Source organism: Vicia villosa, linkage group LG2 (assembly GCF_029867415.1).
Source record: "Vicia villosa cultivar HV-30 ecotype Madison, WI linkage group LG2, Vvil1.0, whole genome shotgun sequence".
NCBI classification, from domain to species: Eukaryota; Viridiplantae; Streptophyta; class Magnoliopsida; order Fabales; family Fabaceae; genus Vicia; species Vicia villosa.
The window spans coordinates 89,299,128-89,322,028 of record NC_081181.1 but is presented as its reverse complement, the minus strand read 5'-3'; the positions used below and the strand labels follow the sequence as shown (position 1 = coordinate 89,322,028).

Sequence of the window (22,901 nt, the reverse complement as noted above, 5' to 3'; positions counted from 1 at the left end):
TTAAGAGTTATCATACACATTCTATATTTAAATACTCACTGCCATATGGAGAGTATTTAGGAACTTATTGTAAACCTACTAAGATCACAAAGTATATCATAGATATACAAACCAATCATTTTGTAAGCTATCTGTAAGCTATACCATTCAGAAGTGTAAGTCTGGTGAGGCTAAGAATACATAGAAGAAAAAGCCATTGTAAGAAGTATTTGATAAAGGATAATCTCACAGGGTGTGGGGACTGGACTAGCCAAGTTGGTGAACCAGGATAAGTTTTCTTGTGTTTTTTAGTTATTGTCTTGTTCTTATATTATTCATACACTATATTTTATCACACACATTAACACTAATTATTTAAACCTCTAAAGACATTACTAATCACTTTCTTCTTATTAAAGGCAACCTTTTTAAATACTAAGATAAATTTTAAAAGGGACACAATCCAACCCCCCTTGTTGTGTCGCACCTTATTCCATCAATTGGTATCAGAGCACCGGGCTCTGAATATACAGAACACTTAACCGTGTTAGAGTTAATCGATCAAACAGGAAATGGCTGATACAAAGTTTATAGCTGAAGGAGGATCATCACATAGGCCTCCTTACTTTAATGGTTCTGACTACTACTACTGGAAAGGTAAGATGAGATTGTTTCTACTATCTCAAGATAACAACATGTGGTCTGTGGTTGAAAATGGCAACTACACACCAATGACTACTGCAACAGACACAGTTGCGTCAGTTCCAAAAATTCAGTCACAATGGACAAAAGAAGAAAACGACAAGGTACTACTAAACTCTAAAGCTCAATTTATATTATCATGTGCTCTTAGCAGGGAAGAATACGACCGGATAGAAGAATGCACAACTGCCAAAGAAATCTGGGATGCTCTCAAAATACATCATGAAGGAACAAATCATGTTAAAGAAGAAAGAATTGATCTAGGAGTCAGGAAATTTGAAACCTTTGAGATGAAGGAAGAAGAAACCATAGATGAAATGTTCTCTAGATTCACTATAATTGTCAATGAACTAAGATCACTGGGAAAAGCTTATTCTGCTCATGAAAGAATTAGAAAAATTCTAAGATGTCTCCCAAAGATTTGGAGACCTATGGTAACAGCTATCTCACAAGCAAAAGATCTAAAGATTTTACAAGTTGAAGAACTTATAGGATCTCTTCGTGCTCATGAAAGTATCCTCAATGAAGATAAACCACAAAGAAAAGGTAAAATGATAGCTCTTAAAACCTCTCATAATTCTGCATCTCAAATCTCCACCTCACAAGGAATAACTGAAGAAGAGACCGGATTTCTATCTGAGGATGAAAATGATTTGGCTTTAATCTCTAGAAGAATTCAACAAATGATTTTAAAAAGAAATCAAAACAGAAAGTCATTTCAACCCAGGAAAGATTACCAGAAACCTGAGATTGATAAAAGCAAGATTACATGTTATGGATGCAACAAATTTGGACACTTCAAAACAGAATGCCCACTCAAAACTCATAGGAATTTTTCCTCTAAAAAGAAATCTATGCTTGCACAATGGGATGACTCAGAGAACTCTAACTCTGAAGCTGAAGATGAGGAAGCTAACCTATGCCTGATGACTAACTCCGATTCTGAAGAGGTAAGTACACTAAACTCCTGTTATACTTGCAAAGAAATAGGAATTTTATTTGACAACCTATTAGAAGATTCAAATATCTTAACTCAAAAATGCTTATTTCAAAAAGAACAAATTCATACTCTTAAAACTGAAAAAGAAGATCTAATAAAATCCAACTTAAAACATTTAGAAACCATTAAGGAGTTACAAAAGGCATATTCTTATTTGTCATTACATCAGAAAGTTATTAATGAAAAAATCAAACCTCTTAACAATCAAGATAAAATTGAAAGTCTTGTTGACTTTTAGGTCAAACTAGTCGATTGTTGACTTTCTGAGCCATTGACTGTAGAATCTTTGGAATTGAAGCTTGTACTTTGCCATATAGATAGTTTGAAACATCATAAGCCATATGAAATCCCTTGGAGACTTTGATTCATTGATTTTTTTAGAGAGTTCAAAACCCTAGTTCGTTAAGCCATTGTCTAGGAGGATGTATCTTTGAGCCTTGAACTTTGGTATGAGCTTGAATAGGAGAAAGAGATGGGAAAATTTTGGGGTATGACACTTATGCACTTCATCCGTACTCACCTTAGCCCCCATCTTCAATAAATCCTCTGTCGGAATCATAGGATGTGAATTCTTAGTTTGGTTCCAGCAGTTCTCACCAATAGAAAAAAGCTTTTGGTAAAATTGAGTAACAAATTCTTTAATTTGAACTCTATCTTCAATCCACCTCTCACTGTCATCCTTTAGCATTAGGGTTTTGTTAATTCTTCTCCTATTAACCGTTTTCAAGTGGTAGTATTTAGCATTTCGGTCACCGTTCACCAGCCATTTAATTCTTGATCTTTAGAACCACATCATTTCCTCTTGTCTTAAGATAGTTTTAAGGTCTCCTTGAAGCTTCTTTTCCAATTTTATCAAGTCCTTATTAAAATGTCTAATATGTATTTTACTTTGAATACCATGCAGCCTAGCCATTATTCCTCTCTTGACTCTTTGAGCATGTTGAACTGAACAATTTTTCCAATCTGTAGCATCATTCTCAATACGCTGGAGGTTTTGAATCAGATCATCCTTATTTATCCAAAATCCCTTCAGTCTTTCCATATATCCATACTCCATCATCCAAGCACTCTTGAATCGAAACGGTTTAGGGCTTCGCTCAATAGTTGCTGTTAAGCGATATCATGATTGGATGATGATCAGAGAACTCAACTCTAGTTAAAACTCTGACTTGACAGTTAGCAAACATCAGTCTCCACTCCTCGTTACTTAGAGCTTTGTCCAGTCTTTCAAAAATTCTCGGATAAATTTTGGACCATTAGAACCAAGATCCCACAGGCTGCAGTCCTCCATATTTTCTCTAAACATGTTGCATTTACGAGCAAAAACTTGACCTCCACCCTTCTTTTTGCTGACACAAACTATATCATTGAAATCTCCAGCAACTAGCCAAGGTTTATTAACTGTAACAGCCATTCTTTTCATATTTTCCCACATATACCTTGTTCGTTGCTCATGAGGGCTTGCGTACACCACTGTGAACAACCACTCCTGTCCTTGATTATTTTTAACTTCCAACTGAATAAACTGCTCCTTATTACTTATCATGGAGACCATCAATTTGTCATCTTTACACACTACCATAATACCTCCAGCATATCCTGAATTCTCAACAGAAATAAGGTTCTGAAATCCCTTTTTTTTTTAAAGGGCTATTCAACTTCATCGGGTCACTTCTTGTTTCCATAAACACAAAAATTAAATATTTTGAAACATTAATTACAACACTCACATCCTTGTCTTGCGATCTACATATAAAGAAGTAATTAATTTTCTTTAGTTGATATGAATTTAAGATATAGATACAATATTTTTGAGAATTAAATTACAAACCAATAACCACCCAATTCGCCCAAAGTTTAAGAACAAAATCTTCAATTGAAAACCTAAGAACAAGGATTGAAGAAAAACCCTTTCAATCATCTCCTAGTAAAATACGTACTATATCTTAAAGATTTATCACTTTAGAAGGGAAAAAATCATCACTTTTCACTTAACAATTATTTCTAAAAAATATATTTTACTTTTCTGTTGAGAACACTCAGCATGTGTTTGATATTTAAAAAAAATATTGATTCTGAATTAATTAATTTTATAAAATTAATTTTGGTTAAAAGTGAAAATAAAATAAAAAACTCTTGAAATTTGATGACTTCATATAAAAGAAACTATACAAATAGTACTTGAAATTACTTGAAAGTGATTCTTACTTGAAAGACTAGATATATTAACTCATTGATTCGTAGAAGTCAAAATCAAAGCATCAATATTGAATGATAGAAGTCAAATTGATGGACATGGAAGATTGTCTCAGTGCCATTAAATCAAGGATGAGCAAGTGGTGATGCATGTTTGTGACTGATCGAACTAATTTGGGACCATGTGTTGGAAATGTAATTCTTCTTATCGAATGATGAAGTAATTCAGCTGATTTTATGGTCAATTCAGCTTCTAATTTCGTAAAGGTATGTTCGATTAATTTACATCTTAAAAAATATAGTTTAAATTTGATATTAAATGAAACACGTACACAAAAAAAGATTAGATTCGTAAATAAAACATGTCATTGTCACGTGTTAATACGAAACACTTTTAAATTAAAATATCGATGTTACATAGGTTAACTAAGACATTTCGAATGATGAAGTAATCATCTTACTATGTATTCTTTTTTTTCCATTTTGAAGGAAATATATGATCTAGGTGCAAGGAGGATTGGAGTATTCAATGTACCACCAATTGGTTGTTTACCATTTCAGAGAACAGCAACTGGAGGAATAGAAAGAAAAATTGTAGTAGAATACAATGAAGCGGTAGAATTATACAACTACAAATTGTCAAAGGGGTTAGCTTCTCATTTTATCATTTATTTGGCTCATCATCTTAAGATATAAAGCATGTTCTGGACTTTTCAAAGTTATTGCATCACTTGTGGGCTTTTTGATTTCATTTGTTGCAAGCTGTTTGTTTTGTTTGACAGGTTTGATACAAGGCGTACAACTGAAGCTAGCTCAGGGCTATGTTCCAAGAGTTCTTAGGTTCAAACTTCACAAGCCGTGAAGCTGAAGTTTAAGCTTTCAATAAAGTAAGAGGCTGCCTGGATCTCATTTGACTTTTCATTGAATAGCTCCTTGCAGCATTCACTTCCAGCTTCAATGAGCAAATGCTTGGGTACTTGACTTCACTTTTCAATGTCTAATTACAAATTGTTTCTCTGATACATATCTCCTGCCATGGTAACGTATTTATCTCGTCATGGTAACATATTTATCTCGTCATGCTTGTGTCGTTGCCGTGTTATGCTTGTGCCGCTGCGTTTTGTTTATCTTATGCCATTGTTGTGTTGTTTCTTGAAAAATAATTAGTTAGTGTGAGAAATATCTTTTGTGATACAACTTTAAAATTTGACATGCTAGTATCTTGGAACGTGTGAACAATGCGTTTTAATCTTCTAACAAATCATCTTATTTGACGTGCTTTAGAAACTTCATTTATGTAATGATTATTTTACGAATTGTTTCAGTTAGCCTCGGTTTCTTGGGTGTGGCAAGAGACCTTTTTTTTGTAGTGAGTCTAACACCCCTACTTATTCATAGGTGATGTGAGATATAACTGCTCACATTTGCATCCAACTATCTTCTCCTCCCCTACCAATTTAAACCATGGCTCTAATACTACCTTTTGAAGAGATCGGGGAATACAACACTAACAACAGGACCAATGTTCAAGGACCACAAGAGAAAATGACGCCACATCTCCACCAAAATCTTAAGACATCACGTGTATGAGTCACCACTCTTATAAATTTAACATTTAGCTCATTCTTAGGCAACATGTGACTTAACCATTCACACTTAAATCGAACAATCTCCCTCACAAATGTGAGTTCCCATATCCTATAACAGGTTTCAACAGAGGACCCACCGTCCACTCTTCGATCAAGTCAAATCTCGTACTTTTATACCACTTGTTGAGAGACCGGAGGATGCAAAAATAGCAACAGGGCCAAAACTCAAGGATCACAAGAGAGAAAGACGATACATCTCTCTTACAAATTTAACATTTTACTCATTCATAGATTATGTGAGATTTAGTCATTCACACTTGCATCGATCAATATTTAGGAGTGTATTTCTCAAATGAATACTATATTAAGTGTTCGATACGATCCATAATTGAGATGTTTTATCCAAGGATGTCGAGGTTAATAAACTCAATGTTGTAAAATGTCAGATTATTAAACCTATTCCAATAATCTCTTATATGACTAATGAAACATTTTTAAACTTTAATTACAACACTCACATACTCTCTTGCGATCTACATATAAAGAAGTAATTTATTTTCTTTAGTTGATATGAATTAAAGATATAGATACAATATTTTGAGAATTAAATTACAAACTAATAACCACTCATTCATCAAGAACCCCAACTCGCACAAAATTTAAGAACAGAGTCTTCAATTGAAAACTTAAGAACAAGGATTGAAGAAAAACCCTTTCAATCATCTCCCAGTAAAATAAGTATATATCTTAAAGATTTATCTCACTTTAGAAGGGAAAAAATCATCACTTTTCACTTAATAACTATTTCTAAAAAATATATATTTTACTTTTCTGTTAAGAACACTCAGCACGTGTTTGATATTTTAAAAAATTGATTTTGAATTAATTAATTTTATAAATTAAATTAGGCTAAAAGTGAAAATAAAATAAAATAACTCTTGAAATTTGATGACTTTCTGACTCAAACAAATTTTGTAAATTATTGTGATCTTCTTAAACTCGAAAATTTATTCTTGTGCATAGAGGGATACTCAATTCCTATAAAAAAAAAAAACTATACAAATAGTACTTGAAATTACTTGAAAGTGATTCTTACTTGAAAGACTAGATACATTAACTCATTGATTCATAGAAGTCAAAATCAAAGCATCAATATTGAATGATATAAGTCAAATTGATGGACATGGAAGATTGTCTCAGTGCCATTAAATCAAGGATGAGCAAGTGGTGATGCATGTCTGTGACTGATCGAACTAATTTGGGACCATATGTTGGAAATGCAATTCTTCTTATCGGTTCCTATATGTCTCCTATAACTTCCTTATTTAAAATGTATGAATGCTTCATTCATCCATTAAATCATACCAGTTGACAAGTTAACAGTTGTGCCGAGATATAGATCACAAAGATACTGCGTTTTAAATTTGTGACATTTTACTTATTCACTTTTAAAATGTGATATTTCAACCGTCAGACAACTTTAAAAAAATTACAAATGCTTCAAATTTTATATTGTTAATGAATAAATCATTTTATTATATTATAAAATGATATATTAAATATAATAATTTATTTTTCGTATATTCTTTTAATTACTAGAAAAGTATCAAATATGGTCTGTTAAGGTGGGGGAGAAAAATTCATCCTTATGTGAATCAGCAAATTCAACAATTTCCCTGTAGCCAAATTGTACAAGTCCTTTTCACTGGTTGATGTGGAAACCTCAATTCCAAAATTAAATTCAAGACTGTACAACTGATCCTTTCTGGCAGTTTATTTATAATAAAAGATGTTGCAGCTTCATACAAGGCAGTAATTTCCTGTTACCTATATTTCTGTCTCCTTTTCACTTACATGCATCATAAATTGCCTTATAATAAGCCAAACTAGATACTATTCTTAAAAAGTATCCAAATCTTGGACACTCTTGAGCAATTTGTGGATCTGCACTAATTATACCCTATTGTAACATGTTGTACTCAATCTCAATCGTTTATGTTGTACTCAATTCCAATGATTTATTCGAGATCATACGATTTCGAATAAATATTTATCAAATTAATATTTAACAATCTCGATTATTGATTAAGATTGAATAGTCGAGATCATTTATTGTGAGAAGAGGAGAAAGAAGCAATAGTTTCAGTAACAATAAAATATGTCAATACAAGAGTTACAGAATAAAATAAGCAATAATTTTTATATCACACTATAGATTTATACATGTTCGATCTAACCACTTGAAAATATAGTTTCTTTTAGAGAATTTTTCTAAAAATAACCTTTAGTTTTTATAAGATAAGCCCAAACAACCTTAAACTATATTTGGAGTTTTTACATAGGATTATCCCACAAATCTTTCTACCAACAAACAACACTTTTATATAGGTTTAACTCAAGAATCCTCACCCAAACTTTTGTGTATAGCTTGAAATCTTCAAATTTTTTATAAAAATATTACACAAGAGAAACACATTCTTAAATATAACAGATTAAACACATCACCAATTATAGTACAACTATCAAAAAGACTTTTCAATCTTTCAACACTATGATAATTCTATTGAAAAAATAATAATTTTAGAAAGAGAGAAAGTATAGAAGTAGTAGAGAGTTTTATATACAAAAATTGGGTGTAGATTTTATATAGAAAAAAGATTTGCCTCCAAAAGAAAATGATATGTGCCAAATAAATGATGTAATTGATTAAAATATGATCAAGTCAATTAATCTACTTCAAAAAATGGAAACCCCTTTACCTAGAAAAGAAAACCCTAAAAAAATCATATCAAAATCATAATACTCAATTACAACCAACAAAATCGTAACCAGAATACCCAGCTAAAGTACACTCCATTCCTTTGGGGTACCATAGATTCATAAGTGGTGTGCTAGTGAGATGCTTCATAATACGCTTGACCGCATTGAGGTGAGATTCTTTGGGGTTTCCTTGAAAGCGTGAACACGGACAGAGAAAATGCATGATACAACACGAGATGCAGTAAGATAAACGAGAGAGCCTATCATAACTCGATATTTGATTTTTTTCTACTGATTGATGAAGGTGCCTTCCTTTGATTGATAAATTTATAATCCAAGAAAGTGTCACAACTCTCCCATCATAGACATTTAAAAATCATTCTACATCACATCAAAAAATCACTTGCACAAAGATTTGTTGATGACACCAAACATGATATCACCAACATAAATTTCAACAGGTAAAATGCCATGCGCGTTTTGCTTAATGTAAAGAGATGTATCAATCTTGCCTAAGATTATTTTCAAGTAGAAACATGCTTAAATGTTTGTATGAAGCCCAGTGAGTTTGTTTCAAGCCGGAGAGAATCTTTTTCAGCTTGAAGACATGATCAGGAAAATTAAAAATTTTAAAACCTGGGAGGTGGGTCAATGTTCCTTTCCTCTTGGATGTAACCGTTTAAGAAGACGCTCATTACAAACATTTGGAAGAGTTTAAAATTCAAAATGCATGAGAAGGCTAAAAGAATCCTTACAGCCTCTAGTTTAAGCTTGTTACGATTGACCCATTTGGATTTAATCACTATATTAGATGAAGGTTTGAGAGCATTTTCCCAAACATTGTTTCTCTCAAAATAATTTAATGCTTCTTGTATGGCAAGAGATCGATGTTCGTGAATGTGAGCTTCATTAAGATTATTTGGCTCAAATTGGGAAGAAAATACCATAAAGTTACTGTCGTAATGCAAAAACAAATATTTATCACCTCCACAAGGATTGGTTGTGTTTCAAAGATTTTTCTATAGTTTCAATGATTTTAATAATGGTTTGTCAGAGTTTGATTATTTGTGAAATTTTGAAATAACATAAAGTAAAATGACAGAAAGTAAAATGAACTTTTGTTTTTGACAGTTGAGAAAACCTATTGGGATGATATTTCATCTACATGTCATCATGTATGATCGTGTTCAATAATATGCAATACTAATCAGCTATTAATATTATTGTCCATCGCTCTACCTCGTATCTCATTCCCCTATCACCAACATGAGATCAATCGTATTGACTATTTGACGATCTCTTAGCCTATTAACCAATACAATAGCATTAAGTTTTGATAGTTCATACATATACTATACCTAAATTTGAATTTAGAGTTTAGCATATCCAATAGATGAAAAACTTGGACCTAGTAATCAGAAATACCTTTTAAAAATCGAGTCAAATAATGAAAACATGTTTTAGGCAACTAATCCAAAACAAGCATTACAAATGTAGCCTTTAGCTTTCTTAGCAAGCTTTCATTTCTTCACCAGTAAGTCATTTCCAATTCATCCAAGTGGATTTTGCAACCGTATTTTCTCTTAGCAGACCCTTATTTTAGCTTAGCGAGCAAACCCTACCTTTACCTTAAAGTTACTTAGCCCACAATTCATATGAACCCCCTTTGTTTTTGCTAAAAGAGCATTTTTTAACTTAGGGAGCTTTTAACATCGGCCGACGAGAAATATTATAAAAGGTGAGTTTTTAACATCGCTTAGCAAGCTTTTAACATCGTTTATAAAGCTTTTAACATTTCTTAGTTAGACAACTAATGAAGATTTGGTCTGATTTATCTTTTTTTGTGAGTTTTTGGATCGAACTCTAGTATCTCGACAGTGATAGATTCTTAGTTCGACAAAGTTTAAGCATGTTGTCGAAGTCTGTTCACATGATGATGTCGAAATCCTGCATGTTGTAGTCGAAATATGTTCTACCATGTAGTAGTTCATAATGCTAGGTTTGTTAGCATTTTGAATTGGTCATGTTTGTTTAGCCCAATTGTTTAAGTTAGTTTGTAGCCTAAGTTAGTTTAGTAGTCTATAAATACACTAGTTTTCTTAGGTTATTGAGAGAGGTTGATTGTTGTTATTCACTTGTAATTTTTGAACCCTAATAGAGAAAATGAATAGAAAAACAGTTAAAACCATTTTGTAAAGGTTTATGGTGTAAACATTCCCACTTTTAGAACTGGTAAAGTGATTTTGATTTGAATTAGATTTTTTAATCATGCATTCAGAAGAATCAAAATTTACATTATTACCTTTGTCATGTAATTCGCAAATACTTAGAAAATTATGTTTTAAACCATAAACTAAAAGAACTTTCTCAATTTTTAGATTAGTGAACTTACCAGTGCATTTGTACCAATGATCATTCCTTTGTTGCTATTATCAAAAGAGACAAATATTTCATTTTTAATGTGGATCTATGTGCTTATAGGTATGAAGTTGATGATCCTAATGCTGACAACCTTCTTGATGTTTTGATGTAGACAATGCTGATGAGTGTTGAAGTCAGTAGTGACATCTTTCTAAATCTTTGATGTTGGTGATTAACTTGAAGATATCTCAAGACTCATCTCACAAAATATGCAAGGTTCTAATGAATTGCTTGTATGAACGGTGCATCAGGCAAAGGAACTTGAAAGGTTCAGAGTTGTGAAAGAGGGGAAGTGTGAAAGCTCTTTTGGTCGTGTCTGTCTGAGTGATCAGAGTCTTGTGAAAGTAGGAGAGTAACTCCTATGATACTAAGAAAACTCTCTCTCTCTCTCTCACACACACACACACACACTCACACACACACTTAAAATACTTTTAAGGCCTCATTTACTTAACAAAATCACCTAAAAATGTTTTTAACACTTAACCAACTGATTAGGGGATTGTCTGCTTTATTACAAGAAATTTTCAAATTGTCTAGTCAACTAGATTATATACCTAATAATTAGATGATGTCTAACCGAGTCTATAATCGTTCATGACAATATCTTATCAAAACCTTCCTTTTTTGGGCCACGATAATTGGTTATTTGATGTACCTAATTGTTTAACCATTAATTTGGCTCATGAGTTATTTCCATTTTAAGCTAATTTTTATCCTATATATTGAAGGCCTCTCCTCACTTCATTACACACTAGATTTTGGAGTTTTCTTAATTCTTTATAATTTCTCTCTCTCTCTCTCTCTCTCTCTCTCTCTCTCTCTCTCTCTCTCTCTCTCTCTCTTCTCCCTCTTTAAATATTATCTTTCACCAATGTTGTCTTAGTGCCTTGTGAGTGAAAACTAATTGCGAGGAAAGATTTTATTAATGTCATGTCATTGTTTTACTTTCAAGAGAATGATATTCTTGAAGAACTTATTTTGGTTTTTGAGATTAACCATTGGAAAATATATGTTTGGTTATAGAACTCAACCTATAAAAGTTTTGTTTGGTTATTGAGATTAGCTGGTGAAATCTCTACTCTGTTTGTGATTTCATCTAACAAAAATTTCACTTTTTGTGGGGGATAAGCCAGTCTAAAATCTCTTGATTTACTTGTATCAAAGGTTAGTGGGCATAAACTATAAAAGCTCGTTATTATAGTAAAATCTCAAGAAGATCTCTTAGGGATAAGACTAGGTCAACGTTCGGCTGAACTTGAATATTTCTCTAATGCCATCTCTCTAACCATATCACTTTATTTTATGTTATTTATTTAACTGTCTTAGTTTCTTTACGCTGCTTTTCTCTCTGATTTTTGTGGATATTAACACAATTTTATTTTAAGTAATAAAACTTTAAAATTAGTCACAAATTTTAAATGCTACAATCACCCCCCCTCTCGTGTGCTTGAAGTCACTTATCCAACCTTTAGGAGTAAAATAAGAGAAAAGAGATTTATCAGATTAACAATCACCCCTCGTTTGTACAAGTTTTCTCTATAGGGGAGTCTGTATTGTAAAATTTGCCAAGATAAGACTACCACCTTGGAAGGAGCTAAACTACCCTAGATAAGAGGAAGGATCAAATTCATTTTCTAATTTGAAACTTGAGTAAAGATTTACCTTTCCAACAACATGATAAGCAGAGGTAATTGATAAAGTACCTTCTCTAGAATGCTTCCAAACCCACTTATCTTTATCTAGGAAAATATTAACTACTCGGAGTAGAGAAAGAAAGTTTTCAAACATAGGTAATTCACAAAGAAAAAAATACATGAAACCTAATGTCCTAAACTAGTTTTCCATTAACCACTTGTCCGAACTCTCCCATCAACCCATCCAACAAATTATACTTAGATAAGAGACCAGAGAACTTAATCTTAGCGTAGTGAAACCTAACCAAGGGTCATTCCCAAAGGAAGTTTGGTTTCTATACGTAATTTTCCTAAGGATGACATCAATAAACCAATTAGAATGATCATCCTCTTTATATCCAAGAAGAGACACCCCTTTCCACAAGAATAAGTTATTTAAATACATGTTGTTCCCCACCTCTCCTTCAAAGAGGAAACAATTGAAACATTATACCTAGCCACAAGGATATATTTCCAAAAGACTGAGGCATCTATAAGAAACCTCCATTTACACTCTTCCAAAAGGGCTAGAATTACTACTTGGAGGTCCCTAACTCCTAACCCCATTATACTCTTTGGCTTTCACACATCATCCCATTTAAGCCAAAAAGTCGCTGAATCTCCTTTCCCTATCCCAAAAGGAACCTTCTTTGTAACCCAACAAACTTTTTCCAAACCTTTACTTGCATCTTAAAAAAAGACAAGAATATGAGAATATCATTAAGTACAACGTTAAGAAGAGCCACTCAACCATGCAAACTCATATATCAATGCTTCCAAGACTGGAGTTTTATGGTCAGCAAATTGAATAAAGGGTCAAGTAATTTTAAGCCTATGATTATCCCTCACTGAAAAATCTAGGTACTTAAACTAGAGGGTTCCAATCTCACAATGAAGAAAAATCACTTGTGGAGGATAATAAGTCTGGATCAACATAAACCCCTATAAGACTGCTCATGAAGAAGTTAACCCGGAACCATGAAACATGTTCAAAACCTCTAATAATCGTCTTAAATCTCCACATATTCTCAATATTTAATTCCTCAATATTGCAAGTTTGTTACAATTATTGTAAAAACTAGAGATGTTTAATGGGTAGTCTGGAGAAGTGGTTAGAGTAGTTCTCATACGACATAGAGAGTTAGATAAAATAATACTTTCTTAGTAGATTATATGCGCGAATCTACTAAGAAAAAAAATCCCTCTATAAACAAATGAAGAAGAATAGAATAAATACACTAGGGTTATAATTAGAATAGTAAAAGTTATTAATGCAATATTTATAAAGAAAACATCTAATAAAACGTAAAACAAAACTAGATTACATTTAATTTGGTTTCATAAATTTGTTTCTATACTCTATACTATTTAATTTTACATTGAAAAAGAAGATCAATTTTCTATGTTGGAATTGATTCAAGAACATTTCATATATTCAAATTATGTTTTGATCACTATATATTTGGTGACAATTGTTTGTAATATAAAATGGTGTGATTTCCAAAAAGTGTTTGTAATAGAAAGTGGTGTGTTTTCTAAGTGTTTTAATTATAAAGTAGTGTACTTTCTAGTTTATGTGAGAATCATCATATTATTTGATGATTTTGGAAAAGATCCTTTGATTCAGGGAGATTCAAAGTATATCATAGGTTTGATGTTTATGTTAGAAGATTGTAAGAGAGGTCTTGGTGTGAGGCTTATACAAAGATGTAACATAGTGGAGTATTCTTCAAGGTGTCAAGGGACTAGATATACCCTTGGTTTATAAAGGGAACTGGGATAATTTCTCATGCACTTTAACTTTCTGCACTTTATATTTCTAAAAGCATGTCATTTTAATATTCAAAGAAAATTAAGAATATAGTCGAAAAATCGGGAAACATTAATTCACCCCCTTTTAGGTTGCATCTCATAGTTACACATTTGTCTTTGGACAATGATATAATGAGAGTTTAAAATGATTTGCCAATGGAGAAATAAAATTCTTCTAGTTATTAATGCCAAACTTGTGTATCACCTTTTTAATATAGTTTTTCTAATAGAGCCATAATTTTCTAGCACTTATATCTCTATGAATTTCCATACCAAGAAAATTCTTAGCAACACCTAAGTCTTTCTTGTAAAAATCCTTTTCTAACATGATTTTCAATTCATTTACATCATGTAAATGATTAACAACAATCAACATATCATCAATATACAATAACAGAAAAATAAAAGAGCCATCATCAAGGCTCATGACATAAACACAACACTCATACTCACACCTTTTGTAGCAAATCTTAAGCATGTATGAATCAAAGCGCTTGTAGCATTTTCTTGGAAGTGGCCTTAACCATACTAAAACCTCTTAAATTTACAAACAAGCTTCCATATCTAGTGACACTTAAACCCTCTTTCGGCTCCATGTAAATTTTCTCATCTAGATAACCATGAAGAAATGTTGTCTTCACATTCATATGTTATAAATACATGTCTCGGCAGGCTACCAAGGCGAATACTTTCGTAATAGAAGTATATCTGATGACCTAAGAGAAAATGTCATAATAATAAATCCCTTATTTGTGAGTACCCCATTGCTAAAAGATAAGCCTTAAACTTTTCCCATTATTTTTGTGTTACTGATGGTTTTCTCTTGAACATCCACTTACAACTAATGACCATTATTCCCATAGGAAGCTGAACAAACTCCCATGTCTAATATTTCTTCAAGGAATACATCTCCTCAATCATTGAACCCATCCACTTATCTTTATCCTAACTAGCTATAGTCTCTCGAAAAGTAAAAGGGTCTCCAAAACTAGTAACAAATGCATAGGCTTACAAGTCTTCATACCCATATCTTTCTAGTGTCTTAATTGACTGGTTCTCTCTATCATATACAAGAATATAATCATGTACTCCACCTAAAACTCCAATTTCAAGCCCAATTTCAGTACCAAAGTATGGTTCCTCTTACTGTTGAGGCACTACCTACATATTTTTCACTGATGGTGGATCAACATCCTCATGGGTCACCTTTTTATTGGAAGTTTCTTCTTAAAATGCTGATATTTCTATTGCAATTGTCTGCTTCAACATTAAATGCTGATGAAAAAAAACATCTCTACTGATTACCATCTTGTTTTTAATTGGATACCATTAACTTAAAACCCTTCACATCTTTTGTGTAACCGATGAATACATGCTTATTCGACTTTGGATCAAGTTTTGATCAGTCTTTACTAGATAATTGCACTTTAGCGGGAAACCTAAAAATATTTAAATTGTTAAGATCAATATGATTACATGTCCATACCTCCTTTGCAACCTCCCCATCCAATTAAGCTCGTGGTAACATGTTGATAAGATAAGACACCATGTTAACTACCTCTGCCTAGAAACCTTTTGATAGTCCAACATTTAACAAGAGAGAACCCGCCCTTTCAGTTAAATATTTATTAATCTCTGCCACACCATTTTGTTGTGGTGTCTTGCAAATTGAGAAATATCTTTGAATATCGTGTTCTTCATAAAACCTCGTGAATTTCAAATAAATGCACCATGTCCCATTATATAAGCATAATTACTTGATTGTTAAGCCTGTTTAGTTCTTTACCTCTTCCTTCCGCAACTTGAATTTGGTAAAAACATCAGATTCCTTCTTCAAGAAATACACCTAAACCTCGAGAGAAAGTTCATATGTGAAAGTAACAAAATATTTAGAACCACCTATGATATCCTTTTTGTATGTTCCCACACGTCTAAATGCACATATGAAGGTGCGAGACACACAATAAGGACTTAATCCACTATAACCAAATTGATTACAGACAACCACATTGACCGCATCCAATGCCTTATAGAGACTCCTGATTAGCACTTAGTCTCTCAAGAAAACCACCATAATAAGCATATGATCAACCTTACTGACAACCCCAACAATTTCAACTGATCCTTATCATGAAACCACTATAACCACAACCACAGTCTTTTCGAGGCTTCTGACTAGCACCTAGTCCCCCAAGGAAACAATCAACCAAGTTGATTACAAGTGTGTATTACAAGATGCTTCTATTAAGCAGATTACACAATGTTTAAGTACATCAACGCAAAAGTGTTGATAATCAAGACACGAACAAAAGTTCCTTGTTAAAATACAAAACTATACAAAGATTTCTCTAGCAGAGTTTGTGTAGCACTTTGGTGTAGTTTTGTAAAACTGATTCTTTGATTTCAAATTCTTCCAATGGATTCCTTTATAAAGAAGGATATACCCATTGGAGGGTAGAATAGGAAATTTAAAGTACAATTGTAAAGTCCCCAACCGCCATGGTGGGAATGGTAGAAAACAAGTATAGGTTGGGTTATCCTTACGCCACCCTATAAGAGTAGAGGTCACAGTTTACGTTAGTACTTTTATGTTCACCATCCCACGCAAACCGCCCTTGATCTTCTAAGTCTTCAGAGGCTTCTGATTGTATGTTGATTGAAGCATGTTTTTGATGGCCATAACTTAAATCTCCAGTCCCTAAGTCTTTGAGTCTTTAGAGCTTATTCAGTAGAACCTTGTCTTAAGAGTCTTCAACACTTGGTCTTCAGAAGTGATGTCTTTAGATATTTAGAACTTGGGGCACAAAAGTAAAGCTTTAGAAGGCCTCCAGAGCTTCCTTACAAATTCCCGATTAGAAACTCTTGTACTAAAGTTCCTTGACACTGTTGCATAAGTAGCATTCTAGAATCTTGACTTCCATTGTAACACTTCGCTAGTATTCTTCCAAAGTGTTGAGTTTAGAACGTGATGATGTCACATGACTTCTTACTAGATTCAGAACCTGCAAGGAAAAATCCACAAACTAGAAAGAAAATTGTTAGTGTATATAATTGTTCCTTGAGATAACATGTAAAGTTATCATCAAAACCTAAGGGTGGATGCAGAACCAATCTTGTTCTTACAATCTCCCCTTTTTGATGATAAAAAAACATGTACTTTAATAAAACAATTTATATTGGGTAATCACAAAAAAACTCAAATTCAGAAAAGCTAACTAGCTCCCCTTGAATATGTTAATACTTTAAAATTCATTTAAGCTTGTTCATAGTCTCCCCCTAAGCCCAAGACTCACAAAATGAATTTTGAAGTACAGAATGAACTATAGACAAGGAATACTTCTCCATTGACGTCTTATCAAAGTCTAACTATAACTTCCTGGTCTTCATCTCAGAACCTGGCGTACTATAAGAATACTATGAGTATTATAACCTAGTTTAGTTACTATCTTAATGCCAAGCATCTAACATCAGAACTTATAACTTTGGTTATCCAGAAGCTTGATGACACACCAGTAGGTGCGAAGCGTCATATCATCAGAAGGTTCAACACCTGAACCAATTCTTGTAAGACCATGTATTCTGACTATGTCTTAGACCATCTCTTCTGACCGTGTCTTGGACCATGTCGTAAAACATGTCTTTTGACCATATCTTAGACCACATCTTAGAATATGTCTTTTGACCATGTTTTTTGACCATGTCTTAGAACATGGCTTTAGACCATGTTGTTTAGAACATATCTTATGACCATGTATTCAGAAGGTTCACAAACTTTGAATTAGTACCAGAACAAAAGTAAACTTACAACACTTCCAGAAAATTTGCAACTTTTGAAGTTTCAGAGTATGGTCCTTCAGAACATTGGTTACAACAACTTTCGGATAGTCCACAAATTCTAAACAACTTTGTAAAATAACCAAACGTTGTAGAAGCACACGTTTAACATTCTTTCACAAAGTTCACAACTTCTGAACAATATGCTTAATTAGAGATTACCCTTGACTTGCTTCCAGACAGTTTTCCAACTTCTGAAGCATCAAAGTTAAAACACCATACTTTCAGAAAGTTCACAACTTCTGAACAATGGGTGTTATCAACACATGATCACCTTACTTTCAAACATTCCACGACTTCTGAATAGTTAAGGTATCTGAGCTTGATTTAATCATATTTTTAGAAAGTTCATAACTTCTAAACAATAGGTGTCATCAACACATGATCAACTTACTTTCAAACAGTCAACGACTTCTGAACAGTTAAGGTATCTGAGCTTCATTTAACCATATTTTTAGAAAGTTCACAACTTCTGAAACATACGTTGTATTAGTGCACTCATGTATTGAATCAGAGTGAGCTTGCAAAATATCAGAGTGTAGGCTCACAACCTCTTTTCTAAAAAATCTTATAACTTCTGAAGACATCATAGTGTCAAAGCATAAAAACCTTTCATAGAGAAGTAGAATATCAAATTAAGATTCATTTTAGAAAGTACACCACTTCTAAACAACGACATCTTTTCTTACATATGCTTTTAGCTAATCCTAGCAGCTTTCGTGCATCCTTGATTTTGATTACGTCTGTTGACGCCAACATCTTGATCTCGTCTTCTGATGTTAACTTCTTAGGATCTTCTGAAGCCATATGGTCTTATACCAGAGGATGATCTTCTAATAGCTTAGCCAGATTACTTGTCTATTAAAGCCAATGAACTTTTACAAAGTTCCTGAATCAAACATAAAACATGGGTTAATAGCAAAAGTATTTCATATCTGTGGTGTCATTTTTTTTACCTCCCCGTTTCACTTGGGAGGACGGCACGCTAGACCCTTCACGCGAAATTTGGAAGGAGAATGCGCCCGTGGTGGGAGGAATTTTGTTTCAGTTCTTCCTACGATATCACACGAACTTTCTTATTGTCCTACGAGTAGGAAAGGGGAAAAAAGATCTCAACTAAACCCTAGGAGTTTGCTAAGTGTGGGGATTTCACCTAGACTAGAAATTCTGGAGTCCGGGGGGTCGGTTATACATAGGGAAGTGTTTAAACACCCTACATATCTGTAGTACTCTACAAGAACCTTCTCTGTGTCTAAATGTGTTTGTGCTGCTAATGATTATTGGGAAAGTTTTTCCTTTGTATTAGGAGAAGGAATTGAATTGAATAAAAGAAAGACAGACAGACAGACTGACTATTTTTGGTATTTTATTAGCTCGCTGAGATTCCTTGTGAACCTCATGCCTACATATCCCTAGTGGAAGTCAGAGCTTAATGTAGTTCGGGGAAATAATTAATTATTAATTATTTTTGGGTGCCTTGCTTGAAGCTCAAGGTTGAAGCTTGAATTAAATCTCTGTTTACAGTAAAGAGACATGAAGTCATCTTTATAGAGAGGTATTTCTACTATTCCACCACAAACATTAAAAGAGTGACAAAATAACTGAATTCATTTCATTCAAGAGGGGGACCTTACTTGTGTATGTGCAAGTATACCAGTCAAATGCCTCTTAAATGAAAGAAAAATGCTCATCCAAATTAGGGAAAGTTACCACATGTCTGGGTTTTACTGCCAGCTCATGCCTTTCAAAATCCTAAATGGGAGACTTGATTAAAATGAAATGTAATGTTTGTTTGTTTGAATGTGGTGAGATAGAGGAAAGATCTCTCTATAGAGATAAGCTATGTCTATCTACTGTATAAAAGATTTGATTTTTAGCTGGCTTGTATGAGGCCCAAGCTTGAGGCTTTTTGATTGATTGATTATTATTATGACTCTGGGAGAAAACTCCACTGGGGATTAATTTACAAGGGATTTTTATGTTCTGTACAAAGCCCAGAATTGAGGCTGACTTTACTTAGGGGAAATCTATTCTGATGGGTTTTATTTGGTGTTCTGTACAAAGCCCAGAATTGAGGCTGACTCTAACTAGGGGAAATATTATTTTCTGCCTTGTATGAAGCCCAAGGTTGTGGCGGACTCTTAAATATACTGAGTATGGATGACTCTATGAGAAAAGATCCTAGATGTTAGGAATCTTTGACACACGACATATGGTTTATCTGCCTTGTACAAAGCCCAAGGTTGTGGCTACTGAACAATGAAGGACTCACTAGGGGAGACTCTATTATCTGCCTTGCACAATGCCCAAGGTTGAGGCTGACTATTAACAGGGGAGTTTTATTGTTTTGGTGCCTTGTATGAAGCCCAAGGTTGAGGCTAACTGTTTTTGTTGGGTTTTGACTCTACTGAAGGATTTATTTATTAAAAGACTGATTTTTTGGAAGCTAACCCTTTCCAGGGATTTTGACTCAGCTGGTGAGTTTATCTTTTGAAAAGAATGATTTTTGGAAGCTAACCCTTTCCAGGGGTTTTATTCTTTTAAACAGGTTTTTATTAATTGACTTTGGAGGCTAACCCTTTCCAGGGGTTTTGACTCTTTTTTGGGGAAATTATCTCTTAAAGGAATAAATCTTTGGATTTGAAGGAGTGATGTTGGAGGCTAACCCTTTCCAGGGGTTTTTGTTAAGATGAAAGAATGATTTGGAGGCTAACCCTTTCCAGGGGTTTTTATTAAGATGATTGGCAGAAAGATTATCTAGTGGAGACTTCTTGTTTAAAGCCCAAGATGAAGGCTGACTCTTGTTGAGGATAAGCAAACATGGATCCTAGACTCTGCTAAGGAAAATTGATGAAGATAAGGGTGACAGAGACTGTCCATGTCTCTCATTCCAAAAGGTGTACTCAATGTAAAATTGAGACAAACTTAGCTTGTTTAAAGTCTGGTTTAAATTGGAAGAAACTCACCAGGGTAGGTTAAAAGGTGACTAAAGACCTGTTCCTATGTTTATAAGAAACCTGATGGGTCCTTGTATTCAAGCTCAAGAGGAATCTGGAAATGATTTTAAGAAGCCTGTGGGTCCTTGTACAAAGCCCAAGAGGAGGCTAATCGAGGGTCATCGAGGGTCCTTGTTATAGCATAAGAGAAAGCTATGTGGTTTTGAACTTAATTTGGCTCTAAGCAAATGGGTAAGAGGTTTCACCGGGAATAATTCCTCTTTGGGTGGATGTGTCCTATTTTTTTTGGATTCTAAGGTTTTTGCCAAGATGTTTCACCGGGAATAATTCATCTTGGGGGTTTGAACTACAGATCTCTAATTAGGAAAGAGCCTTCACCGGGAAGACATTCTCAATCCTAGGTCATATTCCTATGATATATATATAGTTTAACTGTCCTAGGGTTTACACTCAAACGTAGTTCTAATATATATATAAACAGTTCTATATTTGACAATAATTTAAATAAAGACTGTAAATTGAAAGCTTGTAAAGCCTAACCTGGATGGAGTGGAGGCCTTTGAAGAAGTATGTACAAAGCCTTACCAGCAATTGACGGATAACAGTTGAATATATATGATAAACAGTTAATGGTTTTTTTGAAAACAGAAGAAGTGAAGATGGACAAAGGTCACATAGGTATCTGAAGAGTTTCACCGGGAATAATGCCCTTCAAATACCAGAAGAATGTTTTGAAAACAGAAAGGAGTTTTTGTAAATACAGTTTTGAAAAACAAACTATGAAAAGAAAAAGGTGTTGGGACTTACACTCTATTAGAGGCCCACTTAAAAATGATTTACTGTTTATGAGAAACAGTTGAAAACGATTGAAATGATATAAGGTTTTGTTGTTTGAAAACCTTAATCATCCGTTTAATTGGAGACTGAAAACAGTTTTGAACATTGACAAAAGTCAACTTAATTAAGGCAAAGATGAAATCTATACCTAATTAAGACCTAAATAATTAGGGTTTTATCATAAAATTATTCACAAAGTAATTGGGTTAAAACAAAATGAATATATATATATTTTCAAAGCATTTAAGAAAACACTAAAAACATACTATTTTAAACCTAATAAAAATATATGAAATAAATAATATTTGTATGATTTTTTTTATTATTCACAAAATAGATATATTAAATAGCAAGTATGTGAAAAATAAGGTGAAAATGGATATTTTTGATAGGTTAGATAATTGTGTGAAGTTTGTGAATAAAACAAAGAAAAATAGTGGTAAAAAATTGGGTTTGTCTCCTCCAAGGTTTGAACACACGCCCTCTAAGTCACCAGCTCAAAATAACACCACTGGGCCAACGCGCGCTTGGTGTTTATGATACACATCCAGTTCATTATATTTTCAAACAAGTAGCAAATCATGGAAAAATAAAAGAAACAAAAAGTCTGGGGCGAGGGGGATTCGAACCCCGGACTTGAGGCATGAGGAGACTAAGAGCGCATGTGAGGCCACTAGGGCAAGTTATTCATTCGTTTAGAAAATGCCTATCATTAAAAATAAAATAAACTTTGCCCAGAGATTTGAATTTTTGCGCGCCATGGCCATAGTCGTCTTCTTCCTCGAGCTCAAAGATTTTCAAATTCCTAACTCTCTGGTTTCTCAACTAAATGGCATGATGTAAACATCAATATTGTTCTAAATTTCCTCACGAATCCAGATATGTAACTAACATTTATTTATATTAACTATAGCTACCTAATTTCTCAGAAAACTCTAAGAACACATGAACCCTAAATTTGAAATTAAATGACAAACAAGATGAATAAACGAATGATGATAGAGGGTTTTCAATCCTCTGATGATGCTGAACGAGATAGAATCGAGCTTTATCACAAAGAGTACTTAAATTAAAGAGATGGAGTTCAGAAACTTACCTCTGAAAATGGAGGTCGTGAGGATGATAGAGAGCACCTGGG

At 33.4% G+C, this 22,901-nt stretch overlaps 2 protein-coding genes across 2 annotated transcripts; both read left to right on the top strand.

Annotated features, from left to right (window-relative positions):
* Positions 1 to 551: 551 nt before the first annotated feature.
* Positions 552 to 2,755, top strand: LOC131649551 (uncharacterized). Its single transcript, XM_058919310.1, has 3 exons — positions 552 to 612; positions 667 to 1,631; positions 2,651 to 2,755. Exons 1-3 carry the CDS (start codon positions 552 to 554, stop codon positions 2,753 to 2,755), a joined length of 1,131 nt encoding a protein of 376 aa, XP_058775293.1.
* Positions 2,756 to 4,111: 1,356 nt separating this feature from the next.
* Positions 4,112 to 5,150, top strand: LOC131646401 (GDSL esterase/lipase EXL3-like). Its single transcript, XM_058916441.1, has 3 exons — positions 4,112 to 4,144; positions 4,367 to 4,524; positions 4,660 to 5,150. Exons 1-3 carry the CDS (start codon positions 4,115 to 4,117, stop codon positions 4,715 to 4,717), a joined length of 246 nt encoding a protein of 81 aa, XP_058772424.1. The 5' UTR covers positions 4,112 to 4,114; the 3' UTR covers positions 4,718 to 5,150.
* Positions 5,151 to 22,901: the final 17,751 nt, after the last annotated feature.